This window comes from Marmota flaviventris, chromosome 13 (assembly GCF_047511675.1).
Source record: "Marmota flaviventris isolate mMarFla1 chromosome 13, mMarFla1.hap1, whole genome shotgun sequence".
Classification (NCBI taxonomy): domain Eukaryota; kingdom Metazoa; phylum Chordata; class Mammalia; order Rodentia; family Sciuridae; genus Marmota; species Marmota flaviventris.
The window spans coordinates 21867835-21883640 of NC_092510.1; the positions used below are offsets into that span (position 1 = coordinate 21867835).

Sequence of the window (15806 nt, forward strand, 5' to 3'; positions counted from 1 at the left end):
AAAGAGATGGACATCACTACCCTAAGTACATGTATGAAAAGACACAAATGGTTTGAATATACTTTGTATATAGAGAGATGAAAAATTGTGCTCGATTTTATATATATATATATATATATATATATATATATATATAATATGAATTATAATGCATTCTGCTGTCATATATAATAAATTAGAATAAAAAATTTTAAAAAAAAAAATCCAATAAAAGGACCATCATTTGAGGGGAAAAAATGGGAACTTGGGAACAGTAATATTTTTCATTGCTTTTGAAGGCTAGAGAGGAACATTGAAGATGGTCCTGTACAGTGTTCAGCAAAGTAGAACCCGTGGCCACCCAGCATCCATTCATTTTTTTGTCTTGGAGCCAGCAATTACGCTTTAAATTATTATATAAGCACCTGCATTATAGCCTTAATTTTATCTCTCAGCCTTCAAAACTTCATATGCACAATCTGGGTCTTCAGCTAAAAAGTTTGTGAACTCCTGATCTAACACATCCTCTCAGAATTCTTGTAGAAATTAAGTTTGGAGAGGTGAGGCAGTTTGCCCAAAGTCATACTGGGTAAATATTGAGGCTGGGATTATTTGGGGATTATTGAAGCTGGTCTTCAAACTCTTGACCCAGGTATCTTCGATGATATAGAATGCTTCCAAAAGGTCTCAACTCTGTCTCACTGAAACAGGAACTACATCTATTTTTCTATTAAAGCAATCACCAAAAGAGCCAGTTTTTATATATATACAAATGTCGGGGAGCTCTGTGATTCAGTGAGAAAAGATCCTGTGTATCCAGGGTGGTGTTCAAGTCTTTGGTCTTCTATCTCAGAATGCCAGGACCTGTACCTCCCCAGGATGGCCATCATGTTGGGATGGGGGGGTGACTGAGCTCTTTGGCCAGCAGTATTCTTATTAGAGCCAAGCTGTGGAGGAAACAGACTTCCCACAGGATGCTCGCTCCCTTCTGGGACTCATGCTCTAATTTTAAAGTTGAATTTATTAAATAAAGGAATGGCTCACTTTGAGGCTAGTTCTAATCCCTCATTTGCTCACCATCTGTGTTAAGACTTGTTGTCTTGTTAGTGGAAGCAATTCAGTAGTGGAGCTTCCCAAATCGTTGCTCCCCCTCAGGTTGGCATTTTACTGCTGCACTTAAGTATTAACAGTTGATTGCTTTAAAGAATTTGCCTAGGGGCAAAAATGTCAGTCACATGTCCTAGGAGGTAATCCAGTCATAGTCCTTGAGGGCTGGGATCCCAGCCAAGAGAGCATCGTAAGTGTGACCAGCTATGACCACAAGAACATGGTGAAAGACTTTCTGCTTGGCAGCTAAATAAGCAAACACTCCCACCATGCCCTAAGAAACAGGAGCAGAGGAAAAGGGAAAGGATTGCCAAAGCCACTGTCATTAGAGAGCAGAAGTAGGATTTCCTGAGTTTTGGATGCATTCCACCATCAGCATGAGGCTCTGTTTTCTTGCATTTTTGTTCATGGGTTGGTAGTGAGTGTTCAGTAGATGTTCTTTGAGACACCGAGGCTGAGGTTGAGGCAAGATCTCATTACCTTTCTCCGTCTCTCTTCTCTTAGGACTCAGTGTCACCCTTCTGGAAGAAAGCCTTGTGCAATGTGTGCTAGTGATGCTTTTTAGGCTGGCTCATGATGATAGGGCTGTGGCAGTTTAAGCAGAGCTTAGAAAAGAGTTGGCACAGGTCTGTTTGCTAGGATTCACTCCTGGCGTGTATGCCCAATGCCACATACACATGTAGAAAGATGGAGGTTGATGGCAAATTAGGCCATACAGCTGAATTCAGAGCAGGGTGCATATGCATTGAGCTCATACAGTGATCCACTGGGGTGGAGGAAGAAACCACTCAGACTTCTACTGATATTTTGTTTTTATTAACTCCTTATAAAATTTCCATTGTGTAGGTTTTATAGTGTATGTAATAAACCAAGATAGCTCTACATGTATCTAATTTAAAAATAAATATGCAGCTGTTACTAAGTATGCACACTTTTTGTCTCCCAAAGCAGACTTGGTTACAATCACCCTAGCTCTTAGAGATAAATCTAAATGAAGAAAAGGTGGAGTGTATTTCTTAAACTCTGAGATTCCTGTTTGTGCCAAGGCTCCGGATTCCTAAAATAGACGTTGAGACCTCTCTGCTCTAGTTACGGTGGTGACATGCCATTTTACATGCTTTTGGTATGCCACTTGGTAAACCAGCATGAGTCACCCAAGCTCAGTCTTGGCCTCTGCCAGGCTGTTTGGTAGTGCTGTGTCACTGTCATTTAAGTGTTCTGTGGAGGTCTCTGAGTTCCCAGTTTACATGGCAGGTAGACTCTCATGGTAAGCATGTGTTCACCTGAGTGGACATAGGACGCATCAGAGGGCATTCTCTGGTGGGTGGGAAGAGCATGGGATAGAGGGTAGGAGGGCTGGGATTCATTCTTTCATTTGATGAACATTTACAATGATTTGGCACATGAGAGTCACTGACACCACCTAGACTTTACTTCCTTTTCTATGAAACAAAGTGAGATGACTTCTAAGTTTCCTTCCTACTCTGTGTGGCTTTTTATAATTATTCTCTCAAATCACTGCTATTTTTCAATATGTCCTTTGGACCATTTGTCAGTGTGTCTGAAAGCAAAGGTATAGCTGTCTTATTTTTAAATATGGTAAATGAAACGGTGAGCACTTGGCCCCATGATCTCTCAAATCACTTATTCTTTCTTACTGTCAGTGGCACAATCTTATTTTCCAGCATAAAATTGAAAATTAGTAGCAACTAGCTTAAAAGGGAATATAAAATTAATATTTTATCTGTGGAAAGAGCCCTTGCACCCTTTAACACACCATCATTTCCAGTTGGAAAGTCTTTTAACCCCTGGGTTTCCACTTTAACATTATAAATGTGACAGTGGGCAGATGTTTTGGTCAAAAGGGAAATAGAATTTTAAGAGTGATGCACTTGATTATCTGAATGTAGATTGGACATGTTGCTATTAAAGAAAGGAGTATCTGCTTTCAAAAAATAGAATATCCCTTGTGGTCTTGTCAGGCCCTACCTGGCACCCTTAGCCACAGCTGACCTTTTGGTCCCTAAATCCAACCAGGGTCCCATTCCAACTCTAGGACCAATCTTACCTAGAAGGGATCTAAGAAGTCCAAGCCCAGCACTTTGGATTGGGATTTTAGTCCTGCTCTATCCAATGTTCTGTCTTGTCCTCTGACCATTATGCCAGCCTGGCTCCTTTTCCTGAGTCCCTGCCTTGGTGGTGCCCAGGACTCTACTCCCATAGGAATGTGCCAGCATTTCTCCATGGGCCAGGCTGTGATCCTGACCCGGTTCCTTATCCTTGCTCTACTGACTGACAGTCTACATGATCTCTTTTCCTGGCCTCTGTCCCTGGGGCCATGTTCTGTTCCTTCTCAGGCTCTTTCCCAGCATTTGCCTCATCCCGAATAGGGCAGCCAGATTTTTAAATGCCAGTCCTTCCTTGTCAAACATCTCCTGTTTCCCAGTGGTTATAAGATATTGAACTGTCAAATCTATTTGCAAAAATCCTATTCACTTGAACTTTTCAAATTTACCCCAGGTTTACCTCCATGGCACCACCTCACTTGTAGTTGCTCAACTCTGTCCACTGATGTTATAGTAACTCCCGAGGGAGCTACTATCCCCTCCTGACACCCATATTTTCCACACAGCAGCCTGAGTGAGTTTTTATGAGAGGAACTCAGATCTAGTTATGATAACATCTGAACACTATCCTCCAGCCTGTATACTTTGCTCTGTGCCTGTTAAACTCTTTTCTATTTCTCTCCTCTTCAGTCTATGTTCTCTCCACCCTGGCTCTCCCATTCTCTCTGGAATGTGCCATGGTCATTGTACAAGCTGTTTCATTCCCCAGAAGAAATGGCTGGGCCTTTGTATGGCTATTTCTTTTCTTTTAATTCAAATTGCAGATCCTTGGAAGGTCTTCCCTGAATGCCCAATTCCTACTCATTTGTTTTCTCTCACACCAGTGCCTTCTTTTTTTTATTTTCCCCAGAGCACTTGGCCTTGTTGAATGCTTTCTCCTCTGCTTACTTGTTTTCCTGTTTGTTGACTGTCTCCTCCAACCGAAATGTCAGCTCCCTGAAGACAAGGACTCTGCCTATGCCATTCTGTGTACTGTCAGACACTCTGACATTCTGGTATACAGTGGAAGCTAATTAACACTTGCTGAATTAGTGAATAAACAAACAAACAAACGAATGTATACATTCTGAATGTGGCTAGGTCATCTTTTATTTGAATGGAAGAAGAAGGCATACAAATAGAATATATTCTCCTGGGATTACGGATTACCAGAATCAACCATTTTCTTTTCTTTTTTATTTTGTTTTTTAATGGGAAATCAAGAGTAATACCTTAATCATCTTAGACAAATTGGAAAATACAGAAAAACACAAACAGAATTTTAAACTACATGTAATCCTTGATGCTCATGCTGTGGGATATATCATTCATTTATATACTTTTCATAATTTAAAAAATTTTTAATAAAATCTAAAGATGCATTCTTCAGGAACATGCCAAGGTAATACTGGCCAAGCAAACTTTTAACAATCAGTAAAACTGCTTCCCTACTATTTGGGAGAAGTGACTAGTAATGACATGTTAAAGGGACAGATGGTTGACAGAAGGAAGAGAATTTGAGACTTGTCTTCCTCTTGCGTAGCTAAAAGAGACAAAGGAAAGAGCATGTGTTGGGGAAAAAATTCACCAACCCTTACTGATTAATTTGCTGCAAGGCACTAATCTGAACATGCCATGTGTATTAACTTGATTAGTCCTCACAACAATCCTCAGAGGTACATTCTGTCTTTATAAGGCTCATTTTACAACCATGGAAACTGAGGCCAGGATAAAAAATGGTACAGAGTAGAACCCAAGGGTACCTCCAGAGCTTGTGCTGTAAACTTTGCTTTCTACAACCACTTAGTGAGTTCTGGTCCATCTACTAGGAACCAGCACCATTACTAGGTAGTTGATACATAACATCCCATTTCCTTGTCACAACAAGTGTGAGAAGAGTTCTTTCTCCATCTTTTAATTAAGGCACCAGCACTCCAAGTTGCCTGATAATTTTCAGTTCCCTGCTAAGGAAAGGCAAGTTTATTGCCTTGTCTCAAATCTACGTCAGGAAGTTCACTGCAGTAGTAGACATGGAATTCAGGTCCATGTACAGCTGTTACCATTGAACTCTGTCCCTCTTCTTTGGCTTCTGCCTGATTTATCAGTGTTTCTAGCATCTCATCATGGAGAATCAATTCTCCTCTTCACACATCCTCTGCTTTCTTTAACACTGACAGGACTTCCCAATTCTTCAAGCACACAAATGAATTGAAAAAGAAAAAGTATTCAAGGGCATCTGAATGTTGTGCTACTGATATTGTCCCCCGGAGCATGGGGCCCCAAATAAGGACAACACTCCCAGTGCAGTATTGTGTAAATCTTAGAACTTGTTTCACATTTCTGCCTTCCTTTTCTTCTTTCTCTTGAAAAGTAGCCACATGTTTGGGTATAGTTGGACAAGGTAGAGAGAAGTGTCTAGGACAATATAGAATGCAGATCCTGCTAGGTTCATTTTCTCTGAATAAAAACAGAAGATCCACAAAAGAAAGAGAATAAAGGAATTAACTTAATATCTCTGAAAAGTAGCATAGAGAGCTAAGAACAATTTCAAGAGAAAAGTGAAAAACATAAGTGCTAGCTGGGCATGTTACATGAGGCACACCTGTAATCCCGGCAACTACAGAGGCTGATGCAGGAGGATCACAAGTTCAAGGCCAGCCTCAGCAACTTAGCAAGACCCTGTCTCAAAATAATAAATGAAAAAGAGCATTGGGGATGGAACTCAGTGGCAAAGTGCCCTGGGCTCCATCTTCAGTACTGGGGGAGAAAGAAAAAGGAGCACTAATTATATAGCTATAGTTAAAATAATAATAATAAAACAATTATATATAATAACAATAATGTTAGAATAGTAAAAAGAGGAAAGGAGGCATTTGAAACTATGGTGAGATTTAATGCTTGAGAATTGATGAGCGTAACTATCCTGGTGGCAAACAATAGAAATAAAGAATTGTGGTGGGTTTGTTTCAGGTTTTCTACTTGCTTTCTGTTTTGTTTTTAGAAGGTCGTTGGTTTTAAATGAGCTATCGGGTCACATGTTGTTTCAACATCATGCTAAGCACAAAGATTTGTTAAAAAATGAAATTATAACAAATCTAGGTTTATGAGTTTCATGATTGCCTTTTCTATTTCTATAAGATTGCCACTGGGATTTTGATTGGGATTGCATTGTATCTGTATAGTGCTTTTGGTAGTATGGTCATTTTGACAATATTAATTCTGCCTATCCAAGAACAAGGTAGATCTTTCCATCTTCTAAGGTCTTCTTTCTTTCTTTAGCATGTTGTAGTTTTCATTGTAGAGGTCTTTCACCTCTTTTGTTAAATTTATTCCCAAGTATTTTATTTTTTTGAGGCTATTGTAAATGGGGTGGTTTTCCTAGTTTCACTTTCAGCAGATTTGTCACTGATGTACAGAAATGCCTTTGATTTATGGGTGTTAATTTTTATATCCAGCTACTTTGCTGAATTCATTTATTAGTTCTAGGAGATTTCTGATGGAATGTTTTGGATCTTCTAGGTATAGAATCATATCATCTGCATGCCTTTCAGTAGATGAATGGATAGGGAAACTTTGGTATATATACACAATGGAACATTACTCAGCATTAAAAGAGAATAAAATCATGGCATTTGCAGGCAAATGGATGAAGTTGGAAAATATAATGCTAAGTGAAGCAAGCCAATCCCCCCAAAAAAACCCAAAGGCCAAATGTTTTCTTTGATATGAGGATGCTGACTCATAATGGCAATGGGGGGAAGGGAACATGGGAGCAATGGAGGAACTTTAGATAAGGCAAAGGGGAGGGAGAGGAAAGAAGCAGGGAAGGGGATAGGAATGATGGTGGAATGAGTTAGACATTATCCTAAGTACATGTATGAAGGCACGAATGGTGTGAAAATACTTTGTGTACAATCAGTGACTTGAAAAATTGTGCTGTATATGTGTAGTATGAAATGATTTGCATTCTGCCATCATGTGTAATAAATTAGAATAAATTACACAACAAATCTAGGTTTAGAGATCTTATCTGGCTTTGTTTGGGATTCTAGAATTGGGTAGCAGTCTAGACCAAAAATGGTTCAGAATGTTCCATCCCACCACTTACGCAGGGTATATTTATAGCCAGAGAGAAGGCGTGAGGTTGAAACAGTTTGATTGGTTCATGGCTATCTTATTTGAACAAGGTATGAACAGCTGGCCATTTGTGATTGGCTGAGACTTGGCTACTTGTTACAAGAGTAAGGTTGGAGTCTGTTTCTACATCAGGTTAGCTTTCAGTACCAAGAAACTGGTAGACCCAACTTAAAGTATGAATGGAGGCAGCTGTACACCAAACTTCTTTCAGTTTATCAGATTTATATTCCCTCCAAATAGGCCAAAGGGAGAGCTGCTCATTATTGAGCCCTAGCCTATTGCCATGCAAATGAGCCCTTTATTAATCTTTGAAATTCTTCCTCTGCATTATTACAAAGCAACAATTCAGGTAGAATAGTGACTTTTAGATTTGTTCTTTAATGCCCTAAAGAATTTCAGTTAGTTTTTCAAGAACCGCTATTGGTGACTAGGGAGGAGGCCTTATAGGTAGGTACCATTCCAGGGCCCCACCACTGTATCAGTAGATCTGCTTTATGACAGGGGATTCTGCTCAGAGTTCCATCGTAAGGGGGATGACAAAGTGTTGAAGTATTGCTGGATTGTTAGGTCAGTGGTTTCCGGTTTGAAAATTTGAAGTTTTAGTTTCAAGTTTTAAAATTGACTCACCCCTTGAGGGTAGAAACTTCTGTAGCATATCAGAGACTGTTAACCTGTGAGAGGAATAAGCCAATTGTGAGGTTTCCACATGTGACCTCCCCCACCTCAGGTCATAGTGCACAGTTGGCCACACCATTTTCCACTTCAGAATTTACCATCTGACCTTATTTTTATTCCTTTCTGTGGCATTTTGACATAGTTCAACTCACACTGTTTTTATCAGCAAACTCTTTTCATTTACTAATACATTGTAAGCGTTTCCTGACATTATTAAATTATTCTAAATATAAATTTTTGGTATAGTATTTCATTATCACATGTATTTAATCACTTTCCCATTGGACATTTTTTTTTGTTATAATAAATGATGCTCTGATGAACATCTTTGTTCACATGTCCAATTATTATCTTAGAATAAATTCCTAAAGTAGAATTTCTGAGCTAAAGAATACTGCAACTTTATATATTTTACTAAACTTCTCTCCAAAAGTGTTAAATCAATTTTATATTCCCATAGTGAAGTACAATACAGAATTTCAGTTGGATGCTCTGAATGTAATCCAGAAAAGGAAAAAAAAAATTTATTAGAAAATCATCTTTTGTCAGCAACAGCTATTTAAAGTAGAAAAATGCATATGTGATGAAATTGAGAGAGGAAAATTTTTTCTTCTGAAAATCAGAGTGAGAAAAATATAACAGCAAAGAAATATAACTGAAAGATAGTTTATGAGGTATGGTTATTAATCAGTTGAATTTTTTTCAACTATAGCATGCCCTGAAAAAAATTCTGAAAAAAGTTTGATCTCTTAGTGCTCATATCAGGCACATTTCTGTCTCAGATGTACAAGTCGAGAGTTTTCAAAGTGCTAAGAGATTGAATGTGATGTTTGGTTCCTGCATTTAAAACATACCTGGTTAGAGATAGGAGCACTAACAGCTGTTGTTTGGGAGGCTTTTTTTTTTTTAAGTCCATGCTAAGGTGGTTAAAATCATAGTTTGGCTACTTACTAATTTTATGAATTTACCAGGTCAATCATTCTACCTAAGCCTTATCTGTAAAGTGAAGAAAATGGTAGCATTGTTGTGGGGGTGAAGGCGAAGCATGTGAGGAACTTACCACCTTGTTGGGACTGTGCTGTCCAATATGGCAGCCCCACATGGGGCTGAAGTCCTGGAACTTGGCTGGTCAGAACTGAGATGTACTACACATGTGCAACCCACACACTCTCAAAGACAGTCTCATAAAGGAATGTAAGCTGCTTTATAAATCATTTTTACAGTTACATGTTGAAATGAAACTATTTTGGATATGGTGGCTTCAAATAAACACATTGTTAAATTTAAAGTTCATTGTACTATGTTTGTTTTTCAAACAGTTTTTCCTTTTTTCAAAATGTGGCTTGCATTATATTTTTACTGGGCTGCTCTGCAGTAGAACGTATTGAAGACTCAATAAATAATTTTTAGAAGAAATCAAAGTGGGTTGTTTCTCCATTGTGGAGTTACACAGTTGTCATCTTACCATCTGGGGACATTTGATTTTTAGGATGCCATAAGACATTTGGTGGAATCTTCTGGTCTGGATGAGGAGTATGCATAAAATTTCATTGTTTGTTAGTGAAGTGAATAGAGAGTTTAAAAATAGTATTCTCCTCCCTCCTCCCTGCCCCATGCCTGTCCCTCATGAGTTATTTCTGTTGGCTGCATTAGGAACCTGACATTTGATTCATTCTCAGCGTGCCCTGCCTCAGTCCTTTAAAACAGAATGGACAGTTAGCAAAAGGTCAAAGCTGCTATGGCTGGTGGTGGCTGTCCTGGGCCGTGATAGGCAGAGGAGACCTGGGGAGATCGGAATATCCAATATGGCAAAATGCTTGGTCAAGATCCAGACTCGACGAAGCCTCCACTTGCACATGGTGAACCACTGCAGCAGTAATGTGTTTGTCCGACTGCTGAGACATGGCTCCAAGGTCACAGCTCGAAATGCCGGTACGTGCCATGCCCTGGGCTGTCATCCCGTGCCTGAAGAATCATACAAGCTTCCAGCTTCCTGCTCACTATAGCGACTCAGTGAGAAGCCAAGGGTGAATGTAGTGTCAGAAGTTTAATGAGTTATGGAAGAGAGAGAGGGAGGGAGAGAGGCAGAGACAAGCAGGGAGGAGGGTGAATGAGCAAGTGCAGAAGGTAAATGGGAGGGTGTGTTCCCTTTTCCATGAAATGGCATAAAGTTGTCAAAAGGCAAATTATGCTTTCTATTCAGCAGTGAGTTAGGAGGGAGGCAGTGGTGGTGTGCTCCTCTAGATTGTTCAATAATGAGAGATGTCGAGGAGAAGGCAGACTGGATGATCAAAACACACTCCCCCTCCTCTCACTGTTTAAAGGTTTCAGATCTCAGATCTGCTTGTGCGGGTGAGGCAGAGCTCCCCTTTATCTTCAAAGCAGAGCTCTACTAAAATAAAATATCAGTTAGAGCACTTGGATCAAACTGACATTCTTCCAGTTTCCTTTTCCTTGTAAATATCGTATGTTATGGTCCTTGGAAGAAACTGTAATTGAAATAAAAATTTCAAGTCAGGCCCTACAGCAGAAAAGAAGCTGTGCTTATATAAGTATATGTGGTATCAATCATGAGTTGATAAAAAAAAAAAAAAAAAAAAAATATATATATATATATATATATATATCTCCTGGGAAATGTCTGAAATTGGCCATATTTCATACATATGTGTGGGACTGACTTCTAAGTGAATTGAAATGAAACCAATAGTACTTGTACAAGGACAAAAGTAATGCATGATGGGTTCTTATATGAAATTTTGAAAAACACAAATATATAGAATGTTTTCCTTTATTCTAATATTCTCAAAAGTGAGTCTATGAATATTTGCAGATAAGATATGGGATATGGTATATATATTTTTCATGATATTGTTATAGGTATATTATTTTATAATCCATTTTTCCTTAATTATATGCTTGAAGGACTTTTCATATCAAAACAATTAATATAATTATCTTTTCAAAAATGGCCAATAATGTTATGTAATGTAGAGATACTACAATCCACTTATTTAATTACTAATTTATGTGGGAAATTTATTTTTTTATTATTTGTCTATTACAATGCTACAATAAATGTAGAAATTGGCATTTCTATGATCAATTCTTAAAAAATATAAATTGGGGTAAAGAACATACAAATTTTTACTTTTGATGCAAGTGATCAAATTATCCTATAAGACAAATGCTTAAGAACAAGGTATGCATGAGAATCTCTACTCACCCATGTGATTACTAATCCTCATGTGACCAGTTTCTTAACATTTTGCTAAATGTTGACAGAAAAATAAGATTCCATTATTTTCATTTGTACAAACCTTTTTAATAGGATGAACATCTGCTCAAATGATAATTGACCATTTGCATTTTTTCTTTGGAGAATTCATGTTTGCAGATTTCTACTGTGGTTTTGTCTTTTCCTTACAGATTGTAGGAAATCTTTTATAATCTGAACTTTAATCCTTTGCCTGATAAAAATGTCAACTTTCTTCTAATTAATTGGTTCTTGATTTTCAACTTTTTAAAGAAAGTGTTAACTTTTTGAATCAGGCATTTTTTGTATGTACAGACAACTTCTACATGTACAAACTACTTAGTTTTTGTATATTTCAAGTTTGGATTTTATGTCAGTTTTCCTCGTGCAAAAATTATGCTTTCTTTTTCATAATTAATGCATTCACTTGAACTATACAAATACTGATAACCATCTACTTTTGTTCTATAAAAATGGCAATTTCCTGTGGTATCTAATATTTATTTTGGTTTAATTTTTTTGACATCTTTGGACTTTTCTTGTGTATATGACATGATACAAGGATATAAATTTTTCTCCAATTATTTAGCAATTTTCCCCAAAATTATTTATTTTAAACAAATTTTCGTTATGCTTAAGGGAATGTTTCTGAATCGCACATTTTAATATTCCTTTTTTGTTATTATGTTTATAGTATAATCTTGACATTAGATAGATAAAATTACTCCCACATTTTTTTTAAAAGAATTTCTATTTTAGAGTGGCTTTTAAGTTTCTAGTTAAAGTAGGAGGAAAATACAAAGATTTCCCATGTGCCTCCTACGCCCACATAGCGTCCGCTATCAGAGTGGCACATTTGTTAACAGTTGATGAACCTGCATTGACACACTGTGATTACCCAGCGTCCACAGCTTACATTAAGTTTTCACTTTTTGCATCAGATGTCCTGTGGGTCAGACAAATGTATAATGACATGTATTCATCATCATAGTATTATACAGAATAATCTCACTGACCTAAAAATCCTCTACTATTCCTGTCCATATCTCCTTTCCCCTAATCCCTGACACTGATCTTTTTTACTGTCTCTGTAGTTTTGCCTTTTCCAGAATGGCGTATAGTTAGAATCATACAGTATGTTGCCTTTTCAGATGTGCTTCTTTCATTTAGTGATAAGCATTTAAGATTCCTCCATGTCTTTTCATGACAATACTTTTTAGCACTGAAAAATATTCCATTGTCTGGAGGCACTCACTGCTTTTTTTTACCCAAAATTATTTTGTCATTTGTGAGCACTTTCTCCATTTATCTTTTTGAAAATGAGTTGGTATTTGTAATTCAATAGCATTGAAACTTAGATTAATGAGAGAATAAAATTTTCAAAACATTGAGGCCTTCTATTCAGGAATATTGTTATGCTTCTTCATTTATTGAGATTTTCTTTTATGTCATCTTGTTATGTTTTAACATTATCTTTGTGGAAATTTTGCATATTTCTTATTATGGATATTCCTGAGTATTATATGACTATCTTACTTTGTACACTTAGCTGTTCTGAATGAAGTTTCTCATTATCATATTTTTATATTGTCTTTACTGCTTTTATATGTGGATCTTGCTTTTGAACAGTTTACTGAATTTCCATTAATTATTTCCCCCGGTTTATTTATTTATTTTTTAAATATTTTTTTATTTGTCAATAGATCTTTATTTATATGTGGTGCTGAGAATGGAACTCTGTGCTTCACAAATGAAAGGCAAGCGCTCTACCACTAAGTCACAACCCCAGTCCTCCCTCAGTTTATTTTAATCTTTATTTCATATAGATAATCCTATCATCTAAAAATAGAGCTTAATATCTTTTCTAATATTTATACTTCTTATTTTTGTCTTTATCATATTGTATTATCTAGGGCCCCTAGAATTATATTGCTGTGTAGTGAGAGATTTTTGTCATGCTCCTGATTTTGGTGGAAATTCTTTTAATGTTTGGCTATTACATGTGTTTGCCATCATACATAAACTTCATTGCATTGAATTTTAGATTAATGAAAGGAGAACTCAATTTTAAAAATATTGAGGCCAATTATAGAATCTGTAATTCTAGTCCTTACTTTTTAGGAGATAAAAATTTAATGAAAAATCCACAATAAAACTGTAGCACGGTGCGATGATTGATTGTGATGATAAACAGATCCACAAGATGGGATGACAGCTGCCCCAGTTTAATGCCATCCAGCAGTCAGTAATGGGGAATTCTAATTAACACTTGTTTTGATAATAAGGTGATTTGTTACCCAAAATAATAAGTCCAGAGGCAGATAGGATTCCAGGGTTGAGAACCAATTTCATTTCATCTCCCTCCACTTCTCTTCCCTGTTGGCCAGGATTTCCCTCAGAGCTGTGGCCATTGGCATTATAGGTTGGCTGCCAGAGTTTCTGCTGGTCTCCTTTAGTTACAACAATGACAAGAGATAAATAGAGTCAAACCTTTCCAGAATGTTCTTCTTAGAAGCAAAAAAAAAAAAGTTTCTCAGAAGTTCAGTCCCCCCCTCATGCCTTATTTTCTCTCTGTCCTTCAATTTTTATTTTCAGAGTCAGCTTCTATGCCCATTTCTAAACCAAAGGTGACCAAGAGTCTAAATTACTATGATGGGTTAGACTAATTATTGTGGGAAAATGTACAATGAGGAGTCAACCATGGTATTCTGGGATAAAAAGCATCTATATCAGACTGGGAGTGGGAAGTAGGAGAGCTTTCCTAGAGGAGGTGACCCCTGGGGTCTTAAAGAATAAGATCCATCTGAGTGCAGAACATTTTCAGAAGAGGCAATAGTCTGTACAAAGGCACAGAGACATGCAATGACATGACACATTTGGCACCTCTAAATAAACTGATAGGGTAGAAACATGGGGTAGCAGAGTGTTTTTGTATTAAGCTAAAGAGTTTAGTTTAATATTTAGCCTGAAAGGTGTGAGAAACCTTCTAAGAAGAGGACTGATATAACTAATTGACATTTAAAAATAATTATTCTGGAAATAATTCCCAAGAAGTCACACTGAAGTCAAGAAAACCAGTTAGGACGCTATTGCTATTATTCAGTTGAGAAGTGGTGTGAGTAAAGAGACAGGTGTGGCTTTGAAAGTGGATAAGAGCAGAGTTTGGAGAAGTTGGAGACAGATGTGAGCAGTTGGTAGAAGAAATATTGGTCAACGCTGAGATTGCTGGTTTGGGAGACTGAGTAGAAAGTTGTGCCACTTACTATATAGTGAGTGATTGAGGAGAGAAAGAGTTGAGTGGGAGATGATATAGTTTGGTTTTGGATATATTGAAACTGATGTTCCTATGTATAGTTGTGTGGAACATCTGAAGCTCATTGAAGGGTTTTGAGTTGAGATATTCAGTAACATGTATTTCTCAAGCTAAGTTGTGTTCTACGTTCTTGTGGCAAATAAATTTGGGAAATGTTGGGTTAAATAAAGTGAAACAGATTTCTTCTCTCCAGGACCACGCATACATTTTAATATGCCAAATTATTATTGAATGCTTAACCTGTGTCAGGAACTTTACATGCATTGGCTCATGAATTCCTCTGCATACAGTATCGCATGTAATATGTCCTGGAATTTTGCCCATTTTATTGATGAAAGGAATGATATAAAGTAATTTAATACCTGATCCATGACAATTTGTTCAAGGTCAGGATTCAAGTCCAGAAAAGTGATTTCTGAACTTACACTCTTAAAGTTGATAGTAATGTCCCAAAGGATAATAGAATGTGCACAGTTTTGCAAACTTCTCTGTAGAACATTCTTTTCAAGAATTTTAAGGAACACTGATAACCTGTAGTTATCAGGTAGAGCAATTCTGCAGTAGCATATCAGAGCCATACATATGGTTGAGACTTCAAGGAAGAAGGTATAGAGTGAGAAGACCAGAGAATTGAGACCACTGCAAAGACAGGTGAGGAGACTGTGAGGACAGAAGAAATAGAGTCATTGAATGAAAACCAAGATAGTATAAAGTCTCAGAGTAGGAGGACACACACACACACACACACACACACACACACACACAGGCTTAGAAATATGGTGGTGATTGGAGACCTTGATGAGAGCCATTTCAGTGGGCTGCCAAAGCAGCTAAATGGAAATGCAAAGACAATGATTGCATGAATCATCCACATGAGCTCTAGATATCAAAGTCATGCAAGATGATTATAATATGGGTATCAAAAGAGTTAGTAAGAGTAGATGCAAAACCAGGAGGTCATCAGGCGATGGTCATAAGGGAAAGAGAGTTCAGTCTTCAAGGACAGAGTCTGTAAGGATGGGGAGGGAGTGAAAAGAATAAGCCACACCGCCAACTCTGCTGTGGGAGAGGACTACCTACCTACATGAAAGGCAGTGTTCCAGATTCCAGCTGGGGTTCAGGGATGGGGAGGACATTAGGATTTGCCATGCACACGTGTCTTTATCTAAGTTTCCATTTGTGTATACTTTCCTGAGTCACTGGGATGACTTTTCATAGGTTTTTAAATAGAATG

At 37.5% G+C, this 15806-nt stretch overlaps 1 protein-coding gene across 3 annotated transcripts in view; it reads left to right on the plus strand.

The window, feature by feature from the left end:
* The window catches only part of Frmd3 (FERM domain containing 3), a 251189-nt gene that overhangs the window by 222059 nt on the left and 13324 nt on the right, over nucleotides 1-15806 (plus strand). The window contains exon 1 of one of the 3 annotated variants that reach the window (XM_034635356.2): nucleotides 9800-9935. The exons of the other annotated variants lie outside the window; for them this stretch is intronic. Within the exon in view, the coding sequence (XP_034491247.1) occupies nucleotides 9809-9935 (127 nt within the window). The 5' untranslated portion in view covers nucleotides 9800-9808. Of the gene's footprint in view, nucleotides 1-9799; nucleotides 9936-15806 lie in introns of those variants that run through there. 3 annotated transcript variants of the gene reach the window in all.